Source organism: Entelurus aequoreus, linkage group LG05, assembly GCF_033978785.1.
Source record: "Entelurus aequoreus isolate RoL-2023_Sb linkage group LG05, RoL_Eaeq_v1.1, whole genome shotgun sequence".
In the NCBI taxonomy this organism is placed as follows: domain Eukaryota; kingdom Metazoa; phylum Chordata; class Actinopteri; order Syngnathiformes; family Syngnathidae; genus Entelurus; species Entelurus aequoreus.
This window is the reverse complement of record NC_084735.1, coordinates 28,604,614-28,624,674: the sequence shown is the minus strand read 5'-3', so window position 1 is coordinate 28,624,674 and position 20,061 is coordinate 28,604,614. Positions and strand designations below refer to the sequence as shown.

The 20,061-nt window shown below is 40.1% G+C and overlaps 1 protein-coding gene across 1 annotated transcript in view; it reads right to left on the bottom strand.

The window, feature by feature from the left end:
* Nucleotides 1–1,244: 1,244 nt before the first annotated feature.
* Nucleotides 1,245–20,061, bottom strand: part of cndp2 (carnosine dipeptidase 2) — a 23,275-nt gene continuing 4,458 nt past the window's right edge. Inside the window, exons 5-12 of the mRNA XM_062047639.1 lie at nucleotides 17,973–18,061; nucleotides 17,587–17,787; nucleotides 17,438–17,522; nucleotides 12,063–12,223; nucleotides 11,819–11,983; nucleotides 3,972–4,113; nucleotides 2,287–2,434; nucleotides 1,245–2,215 (exon numbers count right to left, since the gene is read on the bottom strand). Coding sequence (XP_061903623.1) covers nucleotides 2,146–2,215; nucleotides 2,287–2,434; nucleotides 3,972–4,113; nucleotides 11,819–11,983; nucleotides 12,063–12,223; nucleotides 17,438–17,522; nucleotides 17,587–17,787; nucleotides 17,973–18,061 — 1,061 coding nt within the window. The 3' untranslated portion in view covers nucleotides 1,245–2,145. The remainder of the gene's footprint in view (nucleotides 2,216–2,286; nucleotides 2,435–3,971; nucleotides 4,114–11,818; nucleotides 11,984–12,062; nucleotides 12,224–17,437; nucleotides 17,523–17,586; nucleotides 17,788–17,972; nucleotides 18,062–20,061) is intronic.

Here is a 20,061-nt window from a genome sequence, read left to right as displayed (position 1 = left end):
ACTTCTGCGTTTGACCCCTACGCGCGGCCCGTCGGGACGCGCCCGCCGTCAAGCCACGAGGGCCAGCCGTCGGGTCGCGGAGCCCGCCGTGCCACGCGCGCCAAGGGGCGGGCCGAAACCAGCGGGGGGTTTCGGGCACCCAACTCGCCTCCCTCCCACGGAGGGAGGAGGGGGGTTTAATGTGAACATTACTGTGCAATCACATATTTAGAGTTTTTACTCAATTCAAGTTTAAAAGTTAAAGTTTAATATTTGTTTTCACTGCATGTTACTTCTCCTTAAACAAAGTGTTGTTTTTGATTTATAGATTTTTGCACTTTATTTTATTGTATTTCAATTTAATTATATTTTAAAAATATTTCAGTTGAGTGGATGATAGAAAATTGCTATTATTGTTTTTTTCTTTGAAGTAAATTTAGCCCACTTTTGCTAAAATAGAAAATATAGGCTACTGATGGTGCCTTGAATACCGGTTTCTTTCATTTAATGTTCATGTTATGGGGATTTTTATATAAAGGAAATTTGTCTTTTGTGTCTGTTGAAAATTAAAGATTACTGACAGAGCCATAAGAAAATATTGCTTTATTTATCTGATCATATTGGAATATATTTGTTAGGTTTTCAGTAGGTTCAATTAGGTTCACTAGACTATATGCGTCATTTAAAAATTTTTCAATGAACATTCGAACAGTCCGGCCCTCGGCTTGTAGCTAAATTTTTTATTTGGCCCTCCGTCCATTTGACTTTGACACCCCTGCTTTAGGGGCTCCGTAATTATTAAAACAAACACAATATTTTAAATTGGCAACAATATGAGCATAAAAATAGACCAAATATTCTATAAACATTTTTAAAAAACATGTTCAAAAAAGGGCAGCACGGTGGAACAGGGGTTTGTGCATGTGCCTCACAATACGAAGGTCCTGAGTAGTCCTGAGTTCAATCCCGGGCTCGGGATCTTTCCGTGTGGAGTTTGCATGTTCTCCCCGTGACTGCGTGGGTTCCCTCCGGGTACTCCGGCTTCCTCCCACCTCCAAAGACATGCACCTGGGGATAGGTTGATTGGCAACACTAAATTGGCCCTAGTGTGTGAATGTGAGTGTGAATGTTGTCTGTCTATCTGTGTTGGCCCTGTGATGAGATGGCGACTTGTCCAGGGTGTACCCCGCCTTCCGCCCGAAAGCAGCTGAGATAGGCTCCAGCACCCCCCGTGACCCCGAAAGGGACAAGTGGTAGAAAATGGATGGATGTTCAAAAAGTCTTTTAATTAGCCTTTTTTTTAAAAACATAAAATAAAAATAGTAAAACTACTGTAAACAAAGGAAAGAAAAACACAAAAGAAATAAGAAACATCTGCAAGACATAACATTTGAAAGAAAATTAAACAAAAAATAAAGAGAACAATATACTATACATTACTTTCTTATCTTTGATTGAAATTGTTTTGTAATATTTTTTAGAATGTTGGAACTCTTCGTGGCCTGTTTTCTTTGTTTTCATTAGTAAGTTGTACATTTTTGTCAGAATAAAACAAAAATATTTTGTTTACATGACATTACTCTGGATTTGTGAACTCTTTCTAATAGACTTAAGTTTAACAGCATTCTCCAACTTATTACATGCACAATGTAGAAAGAGAGACATTTCTTCTTTGAAATCTAAAAGTGTAATAAAATTACTTAACAGTAAAACAGTAACTTCTGTCCAGAATAATTTGCAGACGGGACAATAAAAAGAGGGTTTATCAACTATTTTTTTCAAAATTAAAAAAAACAAATTCTGCATGAATTGTTACAAGGGTAGATAAACAAAACATAAACTAAACAGAAATGTCCAGTTTAGACCGCATAATAAAAAAAAAAACATTTTAGAAAACATTTTTATAGATCCCTAATATGAACTATTTTTTCCAACATATTTTACTATTCAAAAGGCTATATTTTTGACTACCCCAGTAAACACAATACTAATTTGTATGCTATATAGCACTACAAAATGGATGTAAACAATAAAATACTACAGAGACATTAATGAGCCATGATTACAGTAACAAAGTATTTTATTATGGCTAGACAATGTATCTTATGGTATGCTTGAACCTTTAAGAATATCGGTCCATATGATGGTAAGAACGATGTTAGATTTTTAGTCTTGCAGTTGGGACACTTCATGGAAGTAAGCACCAAGCATCTTGATCCCTTGAATGTAGTTGAATCTAAAAAGGAAAAGGAAAATTGATATTTGGAAGATAAGACAGGGTTTTTTTGACACAGGGAGGAAACACACCTGTTGAGCTTCTCATTCTGGGAGTGGGCACCGTCGTCGGAGGAGCCGACTGGAAGGAGCATAACGTTGCGTCCTGTGGCCTCCTGGAAAGTCAGCGTGACGGGGATGCTTCCGCCCTCACGCGTCAGGTCCGGTTCCACGCCAAAGACTAGCAGGACGATCATGGTTTTAGGTATGTTAACTAGAGATTAACTCTAATAGATATCTGTCTGTGCAATATGTTTTTTCAATTTTTATTATGTTTTAAAAAAAATGTTATTATTGTTTGTTGTCTTAGAGTATTTTATGTAGGTTGTTTGAAAAGCACTGAGCTGGATTGCTGTTCAATTTTGCTGTTTCCATGCAAGGACAATAAAGGTATTCTGATAGAGATCAAACGATTATCGGCGCCAATATATGGCGTTTTGACGTATAGAAGTATCTGCCTTTTTTTTTTTTTTTTTTTTTGCAACTACAACAGAACTAATGAGCAGATACAATATATACACATATGATAACAGTGTTCATTTAAAAAAATAAAACATTGGTGAAGTAGATAGTTATAACCACTCCTCAAGTACCAGCCCGTTTGCCCTACATGAAAAAAATACCTTTTAGTGAGAGTATTTTATTTAAATTAATTTAAGAATAAAAATTAATCTAATCGTCAATAATTCTCCCCAAATACTTTATGTTCGCGCGGCAACTCTCACCCACTGGTCGCCTAAAGTACATCTCCTTTGCTTACATGAAGTTGTCAAAGCTTAAATTTTTGTCTTTCTTTCCTGGCATCTTCCTACCCTTTTTGACTGTTTTTGCTACTGCAGAGATCGAGTCGCATGACTAGCTTCCATCTGCAACACTTGGAAAGTGAGCTCATTAAAGGAGCGCGACGAGTTTTATGTTACGTGATTTAATCAAATACCGCGACAGAGCAGTAGAAGATGGGTGGATGAATGGACAGAGATGGATGGGTCGATATCTCTGCTAAAAATTCTAACTTTGTGTAAATATTTTGACAAATAAGAGGATTATTATGCAAGTAAAGGCAGCAGCTCACACATGATCAAACTCTCTGTAACATCGAGGAAGAAATTATTTAGCCAGCTGGAAAAATGTCCCAACTATAAGCTACGTGAAGGAGCCCAGAATTACTTTTATTTAAATGTTTGCAATATTACAGGGTTCCTCACGAAAAAACCTTACAATGTTTTAAATCCATAAAATTGCATACAATTGAGTAGATGGTGAGTAATTGTGATGTATATTTTTACCAATTTTCCCAGGAGATATTCAATTTTTTGAAATATAAATGTTGATGCTCCGCTGATCCGCGGCATTTGACACACGTAACAAAAGGTGTTTGTGATATCTCCTGATGTTTTTCGGCTCTAAATTAACCACAACATTTGCGCGGCATAAAACATTATGTCTCTACTGGTCTGACATTTAAAAAAAATGTATGTTAAAAAAGCAACTTAAAAAAGCCTTGTCCGGCGGTTTACTGACATATACTATTAATGTCTAAAAAAACTTTAACGACAAATGAATATCAGCTTCTAATATCGGTTGTTGGCCTCCTTGACTAAAAATAATCGGTATCGGCCTTAAAAAAAACATATCGGTCGATCTCTAATTCAAACAATATGCTTATTAAGGTGTGTAAGTGCACTGATTGTTTAAAATGCTGTACAAAACGGACATACCCGTCTTCATGGCCTTGCGACCCGCCATGTAGTGGGGGTGGTTAAAGTCAGACACCCAGGCTTTAGCCCCGTGGCCCATGGAAACTTTCAGTTTGTTGGGGCTGTCCAGTTGGGCAAACTTGGCTTGCAGATGATCGATCACCTTTCAGAAAAAGAAAAAAAAAAGGAAAATACTGTATGGAGTAACTTCAAATATTGACACTGTATATCATTATTAGCAACAGTCATGGGGAGTTTTCTGTGTGAATATTTTTCATTGTGTATGCAGTTTTACTTGCATCAACTTCCTCAAACAGCCTCAAGACGACAGTTTTGTTTTTGCACTGGCAGAAGCTTCCACAAAAGACACACAGAAACACACACACTCTTGTATTTGTTACATTCTTGAGACCTCTTTAGGACCACCCTTTTTATATATATAAAGATTTGTATTTACAACATTAATAATATGTATATATATATATATATATATATATATATATATATATATATATATATATATATATATATATATGACATTGAAGCTAATCCTAGCGAGCTACACAGGCCTAGTAAACACGTAAGACAAGCTAATCGCACCACTAGTTATGCGAATATAGTTGTACACGTTGGCTCCAATGACACTAGGATGAGACAGTCAGAGATTACAAAGAGAAACATAGCCAGGACTTGTGATCTCGCTAGAAAGATGTCCAGGCATCGAGTAATTGTCTCTGGCCCCCTGCCTGCAAGAGGCAATGATGAGAGATATAGCAGATTAGTCTCGCTTAACAAGTGGCTGGCTATCTTCTGTAGACAACAGACACGCATTCTACTGAGGTGGCAAATTATGATGCGTTCTGTGTATCGCAGCACCAAGCAAACAATCTGAAAATTCCCGTCATATCAATTCCTAGATATGGTCGAAATTATTTAAAGCGCACTACGCATAATAAACGCAACATTGTTAATATTGCTACTACGGATAATTTCAACAAAAACTCATCAAAACAGCCCACTGCCTATAATATGGGCTTTTTAAATATAAGATCATTGTCTCCCAAAACGTTATTAGTTAATGAGGTCATTAGAGACAACAATCTTAACGTCATTGGTCTCAGCGAAACCTGGCTCAAACCAGACGATTTTTTTGCGCTGAATGAGGCATCTCCTCCTAACTATACGAATGCGCATATTGCCCGTCCCTTTAAAAGGGGCGGGGGGGTCGCACTAATATACAATGACAACTTTAACCTTACCCCTAACCTAAATAATAAATATAAATCTTTTGAGGTGCTTACTATGAGGTCTGTCACACCGCTGCCTCTCTACCTGGCTGTTATCTACAGCCCCCCAGGGCCCTATTCGGACTTTATCAGTGAATTCTCAGAGTTCGTTGCTGATCTAGTGACGCACGCCGACAATATAATCATAATGGGGGACTTTAAAGGCCTACTGAAACCCACTACTACCGACCACGCAGTCTGATAGTTTATATATCAATGATGAAATCTTAACATTGAAACACATGCCAATACGGCCGGGTTAACTTATAAAGTGCAATTTTAAATTTCCCGCCACACTTCCGGTTGAAAAACTCCTTTGGATATGATTTATGCGTGTGACGTCACAAAATCCACGGAAGTGGTTGGACCCCATCGAACCCGATACAGAAACCTCTTGTTTTCTTCGACAAAATTCCACAGTATTCTGGACATCTGTGTTGGTGAATCTTTTGCAATTTGTTTAATGAACAATGGAGGCTGCAAAGAAGAACGTTGTAGGTGGGATCGATCGGTGTATTAGCGGCTAAGTACAATACTTACAGCAACACAACAAGGACTACTTACTACACCTAGCCGATGCTTGCCGCCAAACCCACGGATGAAGTCCTTCGTCGCGCCGTCGAACGCTGGAACGCAGGTGAGCACGGCTGTTGCTGGGAAGATGAGGGCTGGCTGGCGTAGGTGGAGCGCTAATGTTTTTATCATAGTTCTGTGAGGTCCGGTTGCTAAGTTGCTAAATTAGCCTTAGCGTCGTTAGCAACAGCATTGTTAAGCCTTACCAGGCTGAGAATTTTTAACCGTGTAGTTACATGTACATGGTTTAATAGTATTGTTGATCTTCTGTCTATCCTTCCAGTCAGGGGTTTATTTATTTTGTTTCTATCTTCATTTGAGAACGATGCTATCACATTAGCTCAGTAGCTAAGTGTGTCACCGATGTATTGTCGTGGAGATAAAAGTCACTTTAAATGTCCATTTCGCGTGCTCGACTCTCATTTTCAAGAGGATATAGTATCCGAGGTGGTTTAAAATACAAATCCGTGATCCACAATAGAAAAAGGAGAGAGTGTGGAATCCAATGAGCCAGCTTGTACCTAAGTTACGGTCAGAGCGAAAAAAGATACGTCCATCACTGCCTCTCCAGTCCTTCACTGTAACGTTCCTCATCTACGAATCTTTCATCCTCGCTCAAATTAATGGGGTAATCGTCGCTTTGTCGCTCCAAATCTCTCGCTCCATTGTAAACAACGGGGAATTGTGAGGAATACTAGCTCCTGTGACGTCACGCTACTTCCGGTACAGGCAAGGCTTTTTTTTTATCAGCGAGCAAAAGTTGCGAACTTTATCGTCGATTTTCTCTACTAAATCCTTTCAGCAAAAATATGGCAATATCGCGAAATGATCAAGTATGACACATAGAATGGATCTGCTATTCCCGTTTAAATAAAAAAAAATCATTTCAGTAGGCCTTTAAATATCCATATGAATACCCCATCGGACCCTCTGTGCATGGCGCTCCAGACTATAATTGATAGCTGTGGTCTTACACAAATAATAAATGAACCCATGCATCGCAACGGTAATACGATAGATCTAGTGCTTGTCAGGGGTGTCACCACCTCCAAAGTTATGATACTCCCGTGTACTAAAGTAGTGTCCGATCACTACCTTATAAAATTCGAAGTTCTGACTCATTGTCAACAAGCTAATAATAATAACTGCTATAGCAGCCGCAACATTAATGCTGCCACAACGATGACTCTTGCTGGCCCACTGCCTTCGGTAATGGCACCATTCCCAAATTATGTGGGCTCTATTGATAACCTCACTAACAACTTTAACGATGCCCTGCGCAAAACCATTGATTGTATAGCACCGCTAAAGCTAAAAAGGGCCCCTAAAAGGCGTACCCCGTGGTTTACAGAAGAAACTAGAGCTCATAAATTATCATGTAGAAAGCTGGAAAGCAAATGGCACGCGACTAAACTTGAGGTTTTCCATCAAGCATGGAGTGATAGTTTAATAACTTATAAACGCATGCTTACCTTAGCTAAAGCTAAATATTACTCAAATCTCATCCGCCTCATCAAAAACGATCCTAAATATTTGTTTAGTACAGTAGCATCACTAACCCAACAAGGGGCTCTTCCCAGTAGCTCTACCCACTCGGCAGATGACTTAATTAATTTCTTTAATAAGAAAATTTAACTCATTAGAAAGGAGATTAAAGACAACGCATCCCAGCTACAACTGGGTTCTATTAAGACAGATACGACTGTATTTACGACGTATACTGCCCTCCAAAATAGTCTCTCTCTTTTTGATGAAATAACATTAGGGGAATTACTACGAAGTGTAAATGGGCTAAAACAAACAACATGTTTACTTGACCCACTTCCTGGGAAACTTATCAAGGAGCTTTTTGTATTATTAGGTCCATCAGTGCTAAATATTATAAACTTATCACTTTCCTCTGGCACTGTTCCCCTAGCATTCAAAAAAGCGGTTTTTCATCCTCTGCTCAAAAGACCTAACCTCGATCCTGACCTCATGGTAAACTACCGGCCGGTGTCCCACCTTCTGTTTATTTCGAAAATCCTCGAAAGAATTGTTGCACAGCAGCTAAATGAACACTTAGCGTCTAACAATCTCTGTGAACCCTTTCAATCCGGTTTCGGGGCAAATCACTCTACGGAGACAGCCCTCGCAAAAATGACTAATGATCTATTGCTAACGATGAATTCCGATGCGTCATCAATGTTGCTGCTTTTTGATCTTAGCACTGCTTTCGGTACCGTCGATCATAATATTTTATTAGAGCGTATCAAAACATGTATTGGTATGTCAGACTTAGCCCTGTTTTGGTTTAACTCTTACCTTACTGACAGGATGCAGTGCGTCTCCCATAACAATGTGACATCGGACTATGTTAAGGGAACGTGTGGAGTTCCCCAGGGTTCGGTTCTTGGCCCTGCACTCTTCAGTACCTACATGCTGACGCTAGTCGACATCATACGCAAATACGATGTTAGCTTTCACTGTTATGCTGATGACACCCAACTCTACATGCCCCTAAAGCTGACCAACACGCCAGATTGTAGACAGCTGGAGACATGTCTTAATGAAATTAAACAATGGACGTCAGCTAACTTTTTGCAACTCAACGCCAAGAAAACAGAAATGCTGATTATCGGTCCTGCTAGACACCGACATCTATTTAATAATACCACCTTAACATTTGACAACCAAACAATTACACAAGGCGACTCGGTAAAGAATCTGGGATTCTGGGTATTATTTTCGACCCAACTCTCTCGTTTGAGTCACACATTAAGAGTGTTACTAAAACGGCCTTCTCTCATCTCCGTAATATCGCTAAAATTTGTTCCATTTTGTCCACTAGCGACGCTGAGATCATTATTCATGCGTTTGTTACGTCTCGTCTCGATTACTGTAACATATTATTTTCGGGTCTCCCTATGTCTAGCATTAAAAGATTACAGTTGGTACAAAATGCTGCTGCTAGACTTTTGACAAGAACAAGAAAGTTTGATCATATTACGCCTATACTGGCTCACCTGCACTGACTTCCTGTGCACTTAAGATGTGACTTTAAGGTTTTACTACTTACGTATAAAATACTACACGGTCTAGCGCCATCCTATCTTTCCGATTGTATTGTACCATATGTCCCGGCAAGAAATCTGCGTTCAAAGAACTCCGGCTTAATTAGTGATTCCCAGAGCCCAAAAAAAGTCTGCGGGCTATAGAGCGTTTTCTATTCGGGCTCCAGTACTATGGAATGCCTTCCCGGTAACAGTTAGAGATGCTACCTCAGTAGAAGCATTTAAGTCCGATCTTAAAACCCGGGTGCATCGGTTGGGGACATCTCTGCGCTGCTGACCCGTCTCTGCTCGGGATGGTCTCCTGCTGGCCCCACTATGGACTGGACTCTCACTATTATGTTAGATCCACTATGGACTGGACTTTCATAATATTATGCTAGACCCACTCGAAGTCCATTGCATCCGGGCTCCTCCAGAGGGGTGGGGGTCACCCACATCTGCGGTCCTTTCCAAGGTTTCTCATAGTCATTCACATTGACATCCCACTGGGTTGTGAGTTTTTCCTTGCCCTTATGTGGGCTCTGAACCGAGGATGTCGTCGTAGCTTGTGCAGCCCTTTGAGACACTTGTGATTTAGGGCTATATAAATAAACATTCCCGGTAAGGTCTATTCAGGTGTACTGGAGAGGAGACTACGCCGGATAATCGAACCTCTGATTCAGGAGGAACAGTGTGGTTTTCGTCCTGGTCGTGGAACTGTGGACCAGCTCTATACTCTCGGCAGGGTCCTTGAGGGTGCATGGGAGTTTGCCCAACCAGTCTACATTGCTTTGTGGACTTGGAGAAGGCATTCGACCGTGTACCCCGGGAAGTCCTGTGGGGAGTGCTCAGAGAGTATGGGGTAATGGACTGTCTTATTGTGGAGGTCCGCTCCCTGTATAATCAGTGTCAGAGCTTGGTCCGCATTGCCGGCAGTAAGTCGGACCCGTTTCCAGTGAGGGTTGGACTCCGCTAAGGATGCCCTTTCTCACCGATTCTGTTCATAACTTTAACGGACAGAATTTTTAGGCGCAGTCAGGGCGTTGAGGGTATCTGGTTTGGTGGCTGCAGGATTAGGTCTGCAGATGATGTGGTCCTGATGGCTTCATCTGGCCAAGATCTCCAGCTCTCACTGGATCGGTTCGCAGCCGAGTGTGAAGCGACTAGGAAGGGAATCAGCACCTCCAAATCCCTCCTTTTTGGGACCACCCTAATTTTGATAGATTTCACCACCAAGGCTGCAAATGAGACATTCTCTATTACAAACCCCGTTTCCATATGAGTTGGGAAATTGTGTTGGATGTAAATATAAACGGAATAGAACGATTTGCAAATCATTTTCAACCCATATTCAGTTGAATATGCTACAAAGACAACATGTTTGATGTTCAAACTGATAAACTTTTTTTTTTTTGCAAATAATCATTAACTTTAGAATTTAAGCCAGCAACACGTGACAAAGAAGTTGGGAAAAATGGCAATAAATACTGATAAGGTTGAGGAATGCTCATCAAACACTTATTTGGAACATCCCACAGGTGAACAGGCAAATTGGGAACAGGTGGGTGCCATGATTGGGTATAAAAGTAGATTCCATGAAATGCTCAGTCATTCACAAGCAAGGATGGGGCAAGGGTCACCACTTTGTCAACAAATACGTGAGCGAATTGTTGAACAGTTTAAGAAAATCCTTTCTCAACCAGCTATTGCAAGGAATTTAGGGATTTCACCATCTACGGTCCGTAATATCATCAAAGGGTTCAGAGAATCTGGAGAAATCACTGCACGTAAGCAGCTAAGCCGGTGACCTTCGATCCCTCAGGCTGTACTGCATCAACAAGCGACATCAGTGTGTAAAGGATATCACCACATGGGCTCAGGAACACTTCAGAAACCCACTGTCGGTAACTACAGTTGGTCGCTACATCTGTAAGTGCAAGTTAAAACTCTCCTATGCAAGGCGAAAACCGTTTATCAACTACACCCAGAAACGCCGTCGGCTTCGCTGGGCTTGAGCTCATCTAAGATGGACTGATACAAAGTGGATAAGTGTTCTGTGGTCTGACGAGTCCACATTTCAAATTGTTTTTGGAAACTGTGGACGTCGTGTCCTCCGGACCAAAGAGGAAAACAACCATCCGGATTGTTATAGGCGCAAAGTTGAAAAGCCAGCATCTTTGATGGTATGGGGGTGTATTAGTGCCCGAGACATGGGTAACTTACACATCTGTGAAGGCGCCATTAATGCTGAAAGGTACATACAGGTTTTGGAGCAACATATGTTGCCATCCAAGCAACATTACCATGGACGCCCCTGCTTATTTCAGCAAGACAATGCCAAGCCACGTGTTACATCAACTTGGCTTCATAGTAAAAGAGTGCGGGTACTAGACTGGCCTGCCTGTAGTCCAGACCTGTCTCCCATTGAAAATGTGTGGCGCATTATGAAGCCTAAAATACCACAACGGAGACACCCGGATTGTTGAACAACTTAAGCTGTACATCAAGCAAGAATGGGAAAGAATTCCACCTGAGAAGCTTAAAAAATGTGTCTCCTCTGTTCCCAAACGTTTACTGAGTGTTGTTAAAAGGAAAGGCCATGTAACAAAGTGGTGAACATGCCCTTTCCCAACTACTTTGGCACGTGTTGCAGCCATGAAATTCAAAGTTAATTATTATTTGCAAAAAATAAATAAAGTTTATGAGTTTGAACATCAAATATCTTGTCTTTGTAGTGCATTCAATTGAATATGGGTTGGAAAGTATTTGCAAATCATTGTATTCCGTTTATATTTACATCTAACACAATTTCCCAACTCATATTAAAACGGGGTTTGTAGATGCAATGGTTTTCTGTATTGGGACCATGATTTCAGTCCTAACTTGTTCACCGGTCCTCATATGGAAGGTACTTTTCCTTTTTTATGTATCAAGGGTAGAAATACAACACACACACTCAAAGTAATTTGCGCTCTACCTTCTTCTCCACGACTTTGGGGTCCATGTCGGGCACCAGGCGGATGGAAAATTTTCCGTTGACCTTTCGTGGGATAACCGTTTTTGCGCCCACGTCAGAGAAAGCCCCCTCGATACCGTGCAAAGAAAGAGAGGGATACCTCCAGCGATGCATAAGAATTTCCTCCTAAGAAACAAGGAGAGTAACGGCTAACATGGCAGGAGCTAAATATTCAGTGGCTACCAGCGGAATTTAGGCTGCTTGCCTTGGTGCTGTGCAGCAGCTGTTCCACGCCGACATCTTTAGAGTACTCGTCCAAGTCAAACTCAATCTTGTCGTAAAGTTGCTTCTCTTCGTCAGTCAGTGGGGCCACGTCGTCATACATGCCGGGAATTACGATCTTGCCTCTCTTGTCCACCAAAGAGCCTGTTGAGACAATTAAATTGGCGTCATCCTGTTGTTTGCTTTTGGAATGCAATTGGTAAAACTGTCAACAGAAAGCCCGAATAATTAATGTTTTAGTTGGTAATCAGGCAGTTCTGACCAATGATCTGACGATGTAATTTTCTATTGATCAGTCAAAAGCTTTTCTACACCGTCAGTTAAAAAAAACAGACTGTTTTTGCCTTGGTTTGTCCTCAAAATTCTAAAGATTACCCCATGACAATGTGAAAATATTTGTTTTATTTTGCAAATGTATTCACAGCATTTGCTCAATATTTTATAGATGCACTTTTGGCAGCCATTACAGCCTCAAGTCTTTTTGAATACGAGGAGCATAAAAAGAAAACAATCTTCCCGAAGGACAACCATCTGCAGCAATCCACCAATCAGGCCTGTATGGTAGAGAGGCCAGACGGAAGCCATTTCTTAGTAAATAAAAGTTTGCCAAAATGAAATTGAAAGACTCAAACAACACTCTCTGGTCTGATTAGATAAAGATTGAACTCTTTGGCATGAATGCCAGGTATCGTGTTTGGAGGAAACTCAGCATCGCTCATCACCAGGCCAATACCATCTCTACGGTGAAGCATTGGGGTGGCAGCATCATGCTGTGGGAATGTTTTTCAGCGGCAGGAACTGGGAGACTAGTCAGGATAGAGAGAAATATGAATACAGCAATGCAGAGACATCCTGGATGAAAACCAACATTTCCCATTCAACCTGATGCTGCTTGAGAGGTGCTGCAAAGAGGAATGGGCAAAGAGGAATGGGTGAAACTGTCCAAAGAATGATGTGCCAAGCTTGTGGCATCTTATTAAAAAAGATTTGAAGCTGTATTTGCTTCCAAAAGTGCATCAACAATGTATTGAGCAAAGACTGTGAATACTTATAAACATGTGATTTTTTTTAATTTTGAATACATTTGCAAAACTAAAATATATATATATATATATATATATATATATATATATATATATATATATATATATATATATATATATATATATATATATATATATAGTCATAATGTGGTATTGTTTGTAGAATTTTAAAGGACAAAAATGAATTGATTCCATTTTGGAATAACGCTCTAACATAACAAAATGTGGAAAAAGTAAAGCACTATAAATACTTTCCGGATGTACTGTATGTAAGTTATGGATAGCCTTGAATGCACGGAGTACGATCTTGTAGTTGATGCGGTGTATGACGGGAAGCTAGTGGAGTTGTTGTGGAACAGGCGTGATGTGACTGATGACTGACGTGATTATACGGGCAGCAGCATTCTGGACGAGTTGGAGTTTATGGAGGAGTGTGTGGAGAAGACCAAAAAGAAAGATTTGCAATAATCCAGACGGAGAATGACAAGAAAAGGAACCAAGATCGAAGCACAGTTGGGAGTTAGTGAACGGCGGAAGCGGTTTATGTTGTGGAGGCGCAAATACTGTAGGCGGAACCAATGGTGACACTACTATTTACTGCTAGAGATCATCCCATGCTCAGGACATTTGAATTGATGACTCTCACTTTTAAACCACACAGAAAAACTTGTGAAGAAACTAAAATTTTAACTGGGTTTTTTCTCCCTTAATAAATTGTGTTTTTGTGTTGAAGTAAAAATTTACCTTATCACTAGGGATGAGGTTTGATAAGAAATTATCGAGTTCGAGCCTATTATCGAATCCTCTTATCGAACCGATTCCTTATCGATTCTCTTATCGAGTCCAAATAGGTTGCTGTATATGGAAAAACACAATATTTGGTTTAACAAATCACTTCACATTCTCTACTGCTCGCTACTATAGTATTACCATATCTGAGTTATTGTGCAGAAATGTGGGGAAATAACTACAAATGTGCGCTACATTCGTTAACCGTGTTACAAAAAAAAAAAATTAGACTGATACATAATGTTGAATATAGAGAACATACAAACACTTTATTTATTGAGTCAAAAATATTAAAGTTCGATGATTTGGTAAAATTGCAAACAGCTAAAATGATGTGGAATTAAATGATGGAATGGATTAACTAAAGACGTTAAAGGCCTACTGAAGTTAATTTTTTTTTTATTTAAACGGGGATAGCAGATCCATTCTATGTGTCATACTTGATCGTTTCGCGGTATTGCCATATTTTTGCTGAAAGGATTTAGTAGAGAACATCGACGATAAAGTTGCAACTTTTGGTCGCTGATAAAAAAAGCCTTACCTGTACCGGAAGTAGCGTGATGTCAACGGTTGAAAGGCTCCTCACATTTCCCCATTGTTTACACCAGCAGCGAGAGCGATTCGGACCGAGAAAGCGACGATTACCCCATTAATTTGAGCGAGGATGAAAGATTTGTGGATGAGGAACGTTAGAGTGAAGGACTAGAATGCAGTGCAAGACATATCTTTTTTCGCTCTGACCGTAACTTAGGTACAAGCTGGCTCATTGGATTCCACACTCTCTCCTTTTTCTATTGTGGATCACGGATTTGTATTTTAAACCACCTAGGATACTATATCCTCTTGAAAATGAGAGTCGAGAACGCGAAATGGACATTCACAGTGACTTTTATCTCCACGACAATACATCGGCGAAACACTTTAGCTACGGAGCTAACGTGATAGCATCGTGCTTAACTGCATATAGAAACAAAAGAAATAAACCCCTCGACTGGAAGGATCGATAGAAAATCAACAATACTATTAAACCATGGACCTGTAACTACACGGTTAATGCTTTCCAGCCTGGCTAAGGTTAACAATGCTGTTGCTAATGACGCCATTGAAGCTAACTTAGTAACCGGACCTCACAGAGCTATGCTAAAAACATTAGCTATCCACCTACGCCAGCCAGCCCTCATCTGCTCATCATCACCCGTGCTCACCTGCGTTCCAGCGATCGACGGTGCGACGAAGGACTTCACCCGATCACAGATGCGGTCGGCGGCCCGGAGACAGAGGAAGTTAAGGTGAGTTTGCCGGCTAGCGCGTCTGCTATCCACCTCAAAGTCCTCCTGGTTGTGTTGCTGTAGTCCGCCGCTAATACACCGATCCCACCTACAACTTTCTTCTTCGTTCATTAAACAAATTGCAAAAGATTCACCACACAGATGTCCAGACTACTGTGGAATTTTGAGATGAAAACAGAGTTTTTTGTATACGATTCAATGTGTCCGTATACTTCCGTTTCAACGATTGACGTCACGCGCATACGTCATCATACATAGACATTTTCAACCGGAAGTTTAGCGGGAAATTTAAAATTGCACTTTATAAGTTAACCCGGCCATATTGGCTTGTGTTGCAATGTTAAGATTCCATCATTGATATATAAACTATCAGACTGCGTGGTCGGTAGTAGTGGGTTTCAGTAGGCCTTTAAACATTGTACTGATATGATCCAGTTTAAGAAGATGTTCAAATGAATAGTGCTTACAAAGTACAAAGAAGAAGAATTATGAGAAATACTTTCAACCTTATTGAAAATAAGATATTCTTCATCTCAGTATATTAATACTGACTGAATTAATTAATTACATATTACAAAACTGTTGTATATACTAATTCACAGATATTTTATTATAAAAAGGTCAGGAAATTATGTATATATTTGTAAACGCTATGAAGTGGGAAAGGGGTAGGATTAAATAAGCTTTACTTCTTCCTACTCCTGTAAAGTGAAATGATATGAAACTGTGATGTATTATGATGTGGTCGGATCATATTTTCTTTAGTTATGTTCTGTTAGTTTTGAACTTCCTTAGTTGTTTTGTGCACTTCGGGGGTTTGTTTTAGTCACCATGGTTACTTATGATTTTCACCTGCCTTGTACGCGCACCTGTTGCTCATCAGAGACTCTATTTAAGCCTGCCTTTTCCGGTCACTCGTCGTGGCTTCATTGTTTGCATTTGCAACAGTTACGTTGGCATTCTGGTTTTCGAGCTCATGATTCCTGTGCTAAAGTTACCTTAGCTTGTAGTATTCCTGTGCTAAGTAAGTTTTTGCTTTAGCTTCTCGTGCGAACGGCACGCTTTCCTTTTGTTTCGTTCCTGTCTGTTGTAATGTGTATGATTTATGAGAAATAAATCATCTCCTACCCGCATGCTTTCGTCCGGAGCAGTCAGTTTTGCGTCCCGGGAACGAACTGCACCCCACCGTGACAAATGACTGAGCTACGTGACGTCATTTCTTATGATGTCTGACGGGCATTCCTTGTCGGGACGGGATTCGTTCCAACTGATCCGAATAAAGAACCAAATCTTTTTCTTTACTATAGTGGTCTCGATAACGGGTACCGGTTCTCAAAAAGGGGTTTGAGTCCGAGGACTCGGTTCTTTTCTTATTGAACAACCAGGAAAACCGGTTTCGAGCATCATCCCTATTTATCACTGCAACTTTTTTTTTTAAATCTGTGCTGGATTATGGTAATTTTTTTTACATGACTGCTTGGTCTTCAAATGCTGGACATTGTATATCATTCTGCTGTAACTTTTGTTAGAAAATTTAAAACCCTGACACATCAATTTAACATGTACTCACAAATTTAACGGGATGACCATCTCTTTCGACTAGGAGGCCAGTACATTGGTACACTTTTATTTATAATAGTCTGCCTGCCTACATTTATACTTTAATCACACAGAGAACTGTTGACGCCCACTCCTTATGTTCAAACAATCAATCAGCTGTTGCTTTCTGTACCCTTCCCTCAGACAGAGCTAGGTAAAAAAAGCCATTGTCCAGTCAGCTCCTTTAGTTTGGACTGGAAATTCACGTTTTATCCCTTAATGCTTTGATATCCAGACAGAGAGCTGCCTCAATAATGTGCTTCTTCATGTAACTGTGATGTTGCATTTTTGTGTGAAACTTTGCTGCGTCTTGGACAGGACTTTTGAAAAAGAGATTTTTAATTTCAACAGGATTTTTCTTTGTTAAATAAAAAAGGTAAATGGTTTTACCAAAAATATATAAGGATTAAAACAAATGTCAAAGAAAAATATAAAAAGTGTCAAGTAGTAAAAAAGAACAATTAAAAAGTATGGTGCAGCAACAGTGTTTTTGTGGTCGCCTTCTCTTCAAATGTTTAATGCCAATTCATTACCAAAAACACTTGGGCTATTGTCAAATGCAACTGAGGTTTAACTTTGGGCCGCAATTTACACAAAATATAAATATCCTAAAAATACAAAACAGCAGCTTTACTTGCCCATAAGTGCAATGAGATCTGTCATGGCCTCGTGAACGGAGCCGCCAAACACGCCCGAGTGCAGGTCCTTCTCGCAGCCGTCCACCTTTACACATAGCGGTGACATTTTATTATTACGAGAACACGCTGGAATAATCGCAAATTCACACCTCGATGAAGAAGTAGCAGATTCCTCGCAGTCCGTATGTAATGCAGGGTTTGGTCTTGCCCAGCCAGTAGTTATCCGAGATGCAGACGTAGTCCACGTCCTTGAAGAAGCTGTCTTTGCGGGCAAAGACCAGTTCGTCCAGGCCTTCCGATCCAGACTCTTCCATCCCCTCAAAGCAGAATTTGATGTTGATGGGAAGCTCCTGGAAAGAGGTATTGGCACAGATAAAAACAACAGGTATGACTGGGTTTAATGATTAAGTCAGTGCAGATAAAACATTAAACCCAGTGACCCTTGCCCAAGTGATCACAAAGCAACTAGCTCATAAGCCATCGGTAGTTTTCCCCAAGTATGACGCCGTGGAAAAAATTCCTGCAGGGATTTTACCTGATGTATTTTCTGGTAGGCCTCGATGCAGTTAAACCAAGCCAGCACTGGACCCTTGTCATCAGTGGAGCCTCTCCCATACATCTTTCCTGCATGAAACAATTATAACAAACCTGGCTTGAGACTACAACAGGGGTCCCAAAACCTTTTGACAGGCGGTAGTAAATGGATATATATATATATATATATATATATATATATATATATATATATATATATATATATATATATATATATATATATATATATATATATATATATATATATAACGGGTATAAGAAATACTTTGATTATTTGAGTGAAATTCCTGCTAAAATATGTATATTGGTTTGTTATGCAATGAGAGGTCCAATTGCGCCATCTGCTGGTACCTGAAAGTCTGTAAATATGACCGCAAACCGGAAGCTATTAGTAGACTTCCTGTTCTCTGCTAATGGTAAGACACGTTTTGATATTGCTCTGCAAAATATTATAAATTACACTAAAGCTAACGTGAGATTTATTGTAAGATACACAGTTATTTAATGGCAGTTGAAATGCTATGTTGTGGAATTTTCGTTTTGAATTGGTTATTGCTCACGTCAGATGTAGTGATGGGTTGATGAGGCCTCATGAAGCGTTTCGACACATTGCAAAACTGTATTGATACTGTGTCGATACTGTGTCACTAAATACTGACATCTGCTGGACATTAAAAATCCCTACAGGCAACCTATGGACCGACTTAACTGACACTGATATTATGACCTAGTATATACAATAATATAAACCAAGTCATTGTATTTCATTTAGGATTATTTCATATCTTCATTTAAATAAAAATATATTTTTTAGATACAGTCAAATAATGTGAACATGTATCATGACTAGGATGGTAGAAGGTGGGGATTGAACCCCAGTAACCAATTGCTGGCACAGCCACGCTACCAACTTCGCCACGCCGTCATTCCTGTACCTTCTCTAGTAACAGTAGTGATGGGTCCACACAGATGCATCGGCGCATGCGTCGAGCTCATAGAGCGAAACCCTGTGTCGGTGCGCGTACCGCTTTTAGAAAGTCACGTGACCGATCATGAGCTGCTTTGGTCACGTGACTGATACGCGAACTGTATCGCACTGACGCCTCCTCTGTGCCCTGTGAGCAACATTCCCTCTAAGGTGCGCGCCTGCGCAATTGCGCAGTGCTCAAGCGTCCTCCGCGCACAGCCAATATATGCCGCGCACCAAATCAAACCCATCTGAATTCTAAACAAAATAAACACATTTATTCTGTGTAATTTTGAAATGCAACTTTGAGTGACAGTGACAACAAGCGGCCCTAATGGTGTTCGTCAACAACACGCATTGCGCCGCTTCCTAATAAACACAGTTTGGCGCGCAGGCGTCAGTGCGATACAGTTCATGAGCGGTCACGTGACCAGAACAGCTCACGAGTGGTCACGTGACCAAAACAGCTCGTGTTCGGTCACGTGACTTTCTAAAAGCGATACGCGCACCGACACAGGGTATCGCTCTATGAGCTCGACGCATGCGCCGATGCATCGGTGTTGCCGGACCCATCACTAGTCAGATGTCCTACTATTTTGCACTGAAGTCGATATTATTTTCCCCCTGTAGACATCGAAAGCAGCAGAGGTGCTAACCACATATTGTGTGTATGTGCGTTCTGATCACTCATTGCAGGTAATAATTGTTGCACTATGTGCGTTTTACGTGTCAAGACGTTCATATTTAAATTTGTATTGTTCGCCATTTTAACATGGGAACAACGTGGTCTGTCATATTCGCAAGTCACCATTAGAGGGTGCTAAAAGTCCATTTAATTATTTCTGTCATGTCTTGTATTGTATTTTGTATTTTTCTATGCTCTATTTCATAAATATATAAAAAAGGATGATGTTGGTTAAAAACCAAGTTAAAATATGTTGTATTGAATTAATTGCAATACCATTAAAGATAAAAGCAAGTTAAAACCACTATACGACCACACACGAAAAAAGTATACTGTTAAAAACCATTGTATTAAGTTACATCTGTAATTGCGTTTCATGTAATTGTAAAAATATGAAAATGTTATGCACTTGGGTAC